Source organism: Phodopus roborovskii, unplaced genomic scaffold (assembly GCF_943737965.1).
Source record: "Phodopus roborovskii unplaced genomic scaffold, PHOROB, whole genome shotgun sequence".
NCBI classification, from domain to species: domain Eukaryota; kingdom Metazoa; phylum Chordata; class Mammalia; order Rodentia; family Cricetidae; genus Phodopus; species Phodopus roborovskii.
In genome coordinates, this window is record NW_026125022.1 from 99,542 (window position 1) to 107,302 (window position 7,761).

Genomic DNA, 7,761 nt, shown 5'->3' on the forward strand with positions numbered 1-7,761 from the left:
TAGAGGTCAACCGCCTCAATGCATACTTGGCGGGGCATTGGAATTCTTTTGTAAACTTTACCAATGTTTTTGGCTCACCAGATAGTAGAGGTCAATAAGACTCCAGTTGCTCCTATTTCAGCGGAGGGCGGGTGGAATGCCATGGCCCAGATTGGAGGTTCGATACAGTGCTGGGGTGGTGCATTGTCTCTAAGGGTCTTGAGTCTGGTAACGGCTGGGGCAGGGATTCTTGTGCTATGCAAGATCTGACAGACCTTTTCACAAAAGGAACAGTTACATAGACAAGTGTTGCTCAGCCTGGCCCATGGCGCTCCCTCCCAGCAGTCATGAGGTCTGGTTACAGTTGCTGCAGAAATGAGGATAACCTATGATGGGCAACTTGTGGGGAAACCTCCTGCCTAAGATAGGGGTTGCCAGGTCCCCTGAGGACGGGTAAGGGATGGCACACTCTACACAACCTAAGACAAGGGTCCCTCATGGAAAATAAAAAAAGGGGGAATTGTGGGAATTAAGACCTTGGCTGAGAATTCACTTCCCCCTGCTGCCCCCAGGGCAGGCAGCTGTAACCGCGAGAAAAACATATTTACTAAGGCAAAATGTTCCTTTGGTTTCCAGAACCCTGGGATGGGCCCCTGAGAATACCCAAACCGTTCCTTAAAACCTGAGATGACTAACTGCCCTCCTCCGTTTCCTCCTCTTCCATCTGGTGCCAGGGTATAAAAGCCAGCCCTCGTCAAGCAAGAGTCCTGTGTTGTTAATCCCGACACCCTCCAAAGATTCTCAGTTCCAGGCTGTGCAGGCGGGGCAATGAACTGTCAGCCAGCCACGGTTGCTTGCCATAAAATCTACACACAGACTCCCAGTACTGAGGCCTGAACCAGCACCCTGTATGCTAGGTGAGTCCTTGTTTCTGAGCTACATCTCCAGCCCTCTTCTGACTTTTTATCTTTACCAGGGGGGACCTTGAACTTGACATATCTGGGATAGTAGGCCTGTACAGCTAGGTAGTGCTCATGTCACCTTGTTGATGGGATCTCCCATGGCTCTCCCCCACTCCAGAATCTGACTCGAGGTGCTGCCTTCATGGTGAAGGTGGCTTTGGGGAATTTGGTTGTACAGTTCTGGGTTATAGAGAACAGAAGCGAGAGTGTCCTGAAGGAATATTAGATAGCATCTTACTGCCTGAAATCATACCTGTCCCCAAACAAGAGTCAACACTAAGCCCTCAGCTTCCACAGAACTTCCCTGTCACCTCTGCTTTGCTCTGTGGTGACAACCCCCACTTGGGTGGTTTATCTGATAGAGATCCTGGGGGAGTGAGGGTTGCTGTATGTAGTGGGCCTACATTTGGGCATAGTGGGTACACTCAGGCAGTCTACATCTAGCTTCGGTTCACAGGGAACACTCTAGAATATCAGCCTGTTTGCTTGGGTATACATGGGCCCACAGCCCTTGGCAGACGGCAGAAGGGAGTGGCAGGCATCCTGTTTCTTCTGCATCCAGGGCCATGAACACACAGCACACAAACATTATCTGAATTCTTTAAACAGACCCAAAATAATTTTAATGCAAATGACAAACATGGGTTAGTCTGTCTCTGTCACATGCCCCACCCCATGAATTACAGTACTTTATAAAAATGTTGTAAGATGCGCAAACTAAGTTCCTTTAAGTACAGTGATGGGTTTGGTCCTAATACATGCTTCTTGGATATCCCAGCTGACTGTCATTGATCTTTGGTTAACTAGTGATAAGCACCAACTGAGAGCTGATCCTACATGGAAGGGTGGATCTGTTCTCCCTCCACACCCTCATCTCTTTCTAGCATCCCAAATACAGGGCACAGAGCAGAGGAGAGGCACCTCTCATGTCACAGCTAAATGTGGGCACTGGATGTTGGCCACAGTGGCAATCAGCCAAGACAACCCACAGGACCATCCCCATCACATTGGATGATTCCTTCTGCAGCTCTGGGTATCTGAGGTGGAAACTGATGCTGGCTCAGGCTAAACTTTCGTTTGTCTGTTTCCATCATGACTACAGGATGTTATGATAGAAAAGTCCCTGCAGGGAAGGTGTAGAGGACACTTTAGACACCCCTCCCTCCTTGAGTCTCACAAGACATTGTGCCAACCCTACAATCTAGCTAACAGTGAGCGGTGGGAAGTTCTCCTTGGAAGTTCGTCAAGGCATGAGGTGTCCACGGTGGCCCTAAAGCCACAGAGACCCAATCCCCCAGCCTCACTGGGACTGAGCTAGTGGTAAACAACCCTTCACAGAAGCTCACATGTGGAGATGTTTAAACAACACAAATCTACACACCCTGTCCCAGAATCATCTCTCCAACTTGATGCTCAATGGATGGGAAAGGGTACCAAAGGGAGAAGGTGGACATCCTAGGAGTTCTTGGGCCTTGGGTATGGCACATCACTCTTCCAGTGCTATGAACAACCTTCCCATGGCCACATTTATCAGGGTATCCTTGGAATTCACTGGAGTGAAGCTGGATTCTCCTTCGATGTGATGCTCATCTTGAGAGCCATGTTCTGGGAATCCTTTCCTGCTGTGGGAAATGTGGGATCCTCTACAGAAGTACAGATACCCCAAGGCACTTAGAGTCAAGTATGCAGAAAGTGGGCTTCCTATCATCTTGGGAGGTTTTGACTCTGGTGGGGTCCCTGCTGCTCCATCACAGTTGCTAGTTTTTCTAATTGGTTTCTGGTGTGTGATCTTCACCAGACTGAGTCTCATGAGGAATTGTTTTGAAAGGTATCCCTTGACCTGACACGTGGCAAAGTGCATTCATGTTGAATGATGGGTAGATGAATGAATGGAAGCTGGCTCTTCTGAGGCTCCAGAAATAGGGGTCTAGAGGAAGCACCCACCTTAGATGGAGGGGCAAGGGAGAAAAAGAGAGCCTTTCTAGGACAGGGCAGGGAAGAAGCTGCCCATCCCACCTGCCAGGTGGAGGCACGAGTGGCCCAGATAGAAGCAGCTGTGGGAGAAGCAGCAAGCACTGGTGCAGGCGAAGATGTGCTGGGAGTGGGAGTGGGGCCATTTCAGTGTGGTGAGACTGCTGACATTCACAGGTGCCTCTGCTCCCTGGCTCTAGCACTCTGACCCCCAATTGTTGTGCAACTAAGCATACTGCAGGCCCACCCCTTTGATGAAGGATCATGAGGGTCTTTGAAGTGTAACAGATGACCTAAGGAATTACCTATAGAGACTCAGCTCAGTTAAGGGACACTAAGCTTACGGCAAACAGGAGCCTGTCAGAGAGTTTGCATGATGGCCTAACTTACTGAGGGGGGACTGGGGCTCTGGGTCCCCTACAGACCGAAACCAGGGTCAGTGTGGCTGTCAGAGTAGAGCAGGCAGGGGGAGAAGGGCAGGGCAGAAACCTACAGGGAGCCTGTCCCTGAAGATAGGCTTTTCCCACTTTGGCCACACCCACCCCAGCTCCTGGGGTGAAAGGCATTCTGCAGATGTCCACATTGCTAGATTTTGCTGGGCCTCTTGGAGACTTTTGGTGGGCTTGCATTCTGAATGCCAGCCTTTGTGGTCTGGGCTGTGATCCCAAGAATGCACTCTTCTCTCTCTTTTCTTCTTCTTCTTCTTCTTTTTTTTTTTTTTTATAAAAGCTTTTTTAAAGGAAACAATAGGTTTGCTAGAAAAAAACCACAAAAACTGATTATATACAAATGGTTACGTGAATGTGGATGCCATACTGTGGGGGAGTGGCTGGGCTCCTGAAACCTATTTGCGCTTCCTCAGGATCATGTACATGAGGCCACTGATGAATGTGAAGGAGAAGGACACCCAGGCTAGGATGAAAGAGTGGCCATAGCTGCCTTCTGCATCAGGTAATAGATTTTGTAGTTCTGCTGGTGAAGGTCTTGGCGCCGGTCCGTATAAATGGAAGCCCCGATCATGACACACAGACCTGTCAGGAATCAAGCCAGGGGTCAGATATATTGCAGACCATGGTGTAACCTGGTACTAGCCCTAACATTTGCTAATAGAGTCCTACCAGCTTAGGACACGGACCTCCAGTCCCTCCCACAGCTTATGAGAGCCCATTTGTTCTGGCCCCTCCACATTCCAGCTATCACAGCTCTGGGCTCTTCATCCTGGCACACTGTTCTGTCCACTGTGTACCCAGCCAATCCACTGTGGACTGCAACTGTTATTCTCATAAAACCCAAGCTTGGGCTTCATGCTTTGGGGAACACCTTCCCTTCTCCCACAACTAAAACTTTCTGGGTGCTCCCGACTTCCCGCCTCCATAAGAAGAAGCGTGATTGAGCACCTTTCTGTATGAAGGAATCTGTGTGTACATGCTGCTAATGGTCTGTTTGTTCCAAGTTAACCTTAAATCTAGATGTCATCCAAATTGGTGACTGAGAAGGAATGCAAGACTTTGTGGCCTTGGTGTCTGCAAGAGAGATGAGGATGAGGGAAAGGGGAATCTCAGAAACCAGCGACCCTGAACCTGGAATCGATTTTCATTTGCTCTGGCTCTGCATAAGGAGGAGCCCAGGAAAAGGATCGGAAGGCAGGCTTTGCTCTGGCCCCTGAGACTGCCAGCTTTCTGAACAACGCACAATTTAAAGATTCAGTTCTTGACGTTCTTGTTTCCGTGGCAGGCAGTAGGGGCTGCTTCAGTCTCACTTCATGACATGAGCTGGATGATGGCGGTCAGGGTGAACCTCTCTCCCTGCTTGAGGCGGAAGAGCTGAAGCAGAAAGACGAGGAAGGAGAGGCAGCAGAGGATGGTAGAGAGGATCATGGTGGCCTGCACGGCCTGCATGATGGAGTAATCTGTGGGTAGAAGGCGAAGTCATGTCTGAGGACCGAGGCATTACAGATGGGTCATGATACTGCCTACAGTCAAGCATGTCGGTCTAACCTTTGGACATGGAAACATAACATTGTCATGTACAGACGTCACGCTGAGACCTGTACAGTCAAGGGGAAAGCTCTTGTCTGAAGCAGATTTGCAGCCTTGGTTGGGCCCTCTGAACACTAGTTGTGGTGGGCCACAGGCCACAGACTAGATACACCCATCCAGCTGAACACTAGTGAGTGCTGCTATGGAATCTTCCAGCCCACCTCCTCTAGTGTCCAGCCAGGCACTTGCCCAAAACACCGCTGTGGCCAGAAGATGGAGCCAGAACCCATTACTCTGACTTCTTCCTGCTCTGGGTCATGGCTCAGATCTGTTTGGCTCAGGCGTGAGGACTTAAAAGTGTACTTGGAGCTCAACCTGCAGCGTCATAGATTTGCCTGAAACTGGCTGCAGGGAGCACAGCTTGTTAAGGCCAATGAGAAATTTACAGCAAGGATCCCAGCTGCACAGCTGTGGCCCATAGAGAACACCTGGCCCTGCTTCCTTATTCTTTATGGTGAACAAATATGTTCTCCAACACAATCACCTGCCTGACTCCCACTTCTCTGAAGCCACCAGGGAGAAGTGAGAAATCATCCACAGGCAGGCAGGGCTCTCTGGGTAGGGATTGGGGGAATGGGCCAAAGGACCTTGTAGGGTGTTAAGAATGTGCTCTGCTTTGTTTTCAATGTGGTTTGCTAGGAGTATGTTCAATTCTCAAGGCTTTTTTTTTTCTTTGTTTTTGGGGATTTTGTTTGTTTTACAACTTTTAAAATGTCAAAACCATTCTTAGCTCATGGTTCATACCAAACAGGCTGAGTTTAGCTGGTAGAAATAGATCCCTGATTTTAGAGCAATAACATGGAAATAATCCCACACAGAGAACACGGAACACAAACAGCAGAGGCCCCAAACCACCGCCTCTGGGCACAATGAGCTGTCCTGGTTGACCCTGCTCCCAGCACAGCTGACTGTTCCAGGGCTCATGCCCTGACATGCAAGGGACAAGGGCAAGTGGAGTGACCTGGGCATGCTGGGGTGGCCCTGGCAGAGCCTGTTCTCAGGGAGATGGGGGCTTTTCAAGCTCAGCTCACACACACTCACCTGTAAACATGTCACTACTGCTCAGGTCGTTGTGTTCTGTGCAGTTGGTGCTGTTTGGGCACACTCTCCAAATGTCTGCCGAGAAGGTTTCTCCTACCCACCAGGCCTGCAAAGGGGCCTGAGAAGAATCACTCAGTAGGGGACACAGTTCCCGAGTCCTGCTGAGTCCAGGAGTAAATGTGGCCCCTACTCAGCACTCACAGTTTCTTAGAGGGCAGACCACAGGCAAGTCTCTCTGAATCAAGGGCCTCAGGTCAGTTTGCAGGTCTGCTACCCAGACCCACATGAGATGCCAGGCTGCAAACCTTCAGAAAGATCTGAGGTGTTCCATGCTCTTATGACCCATGGGGAAAACATGCTAGGTTAGCAGCCATCAGAGTAAACAGAGGAGGCAGGTTCATAGAACATCGGGGACAATGTGTAGAAGAAAGGATGACATCAAAAGGAGACAGTCTGCCCAGTAGCTGGGGAATGGAACCAGCCTAGATGTCCACATATAAAAATGTGGCACATGTACACAATGGAACTAAAATAAAATCATAACATTGCAGAAGAAAATGGGTGAATGCATCAGGCTCAGGAAGACACTCATGGTTTGTCTCATATGAAGAACTAGCTTCACAGTTATGTGTATGTGTGTGTGTATGTGTACGTGTGTATGTGTGTGTATATGTGTGGTGTGTATATGCGTGTGTATGTGTACATGTGTGTGTATGTGTGTGTGTGTGTTGTGTGTGTGTGTGTGTATGTGTAGTGTATACATAGGTGGGTTCAACATGTGTGGTTATATATGTGGTGGACAATAGACATGTGTGGTGTATTTGTATGTTATGAAAGTGTTGTGAATGTATTTTATGGTATAAGGTCCAGGAACAGGCAGAGACAGAGGACTTAAGAGAGGTGAGGGAAATAGAAGGTAATGGAATTCACATAGTAAGACAGCAGAGAGGGGAAACTAACTGGGGAAGGAAGGAGGAGGAGCCAGCTGGATGGGAGGGGCAAGAAAGGGCAGTCAGAGAGGGGGCCAATGAAGACAAGTATAACGTCACACACATATGAGGATGCCACTTGTGAGAGCTGTCTGTACAACCTAAGAAATTAATTTCAAAAAGGTCCCATGGTTGGTGAGACAGCTCAAGAATGAAGACTAGCACTTCCCAACCTTGTGACCCTAAAATAGGTCCCAAGGTCTACTCGGTGGAAGGAAGAGAGACCTCTCTGGGGGTCTAAAGGACTAGATGCACACACACACACACACACACACACACACACACACACACACACGCACACACGCACGCACGCACGCACACACGCACGCACACACCTTGACCTTCTGAGCAGTTTTCTTCCCCTAACGGTCTCTGTAGTTCCAAAAAATGACCAGATGAAGCCAGCCTTGGGCACAAGACCAGGTCTCTGTAAGAAGCATCACCTCCTGCCTGCGACAGGGATTATAAAATACTCTCTTGCTAGCTTGTTAGCTGGACTGAAAAGGGAACAGTCTTATGTCAGGGGGCCTGGGGAGAATTTACAGAGCCCCACCCCCTAGCCCCGAGCGCCATGAGATCTGCCAGGGAGTCTGCAAGTCACCTAGTAACACATGAGTGCCTGGCTAGTAAAAAGATGCAGGGGACAGAGAGAGGGTGGCCTGTATGGGTTTTCCAGACTCCACTTTGCTCCTGTAGACAGCTGCCAGTGAAAACACCCCTTCAGCTGTGAACAAGACGCTGACATCTAATGACAAAGGCCAGGATGTTACTAAGCCTTTG

At 49.3% G+C, this 7,761-nt stretch overlaps 1 protein-coding gene across 1 annotated transcript; it reads right to left on the reverse strand.

The window, feature by feature from the left end:
- Positions 1 to 4,672: 4,672 nt before the first annotated feature.
- LOC127227531 (epithelial membrane protein 2-like) lies at positions 4,673 to 6,098 on the reverse strand (the record flags this gene model as incomplete). The annotated part of the gene is made up of 2 exons (XM_051192193.1): positions 4,673 to 4,821; positions 5,993 to 6,098. Coding segments are annotated over 2 exons (255 nt in total), but the record flags the coding sequence as incomplete, so codon positions are not given.
- Between the last annotated feature and the right edge of the window lie 1,663 nt (positions 6,099 to 7,761).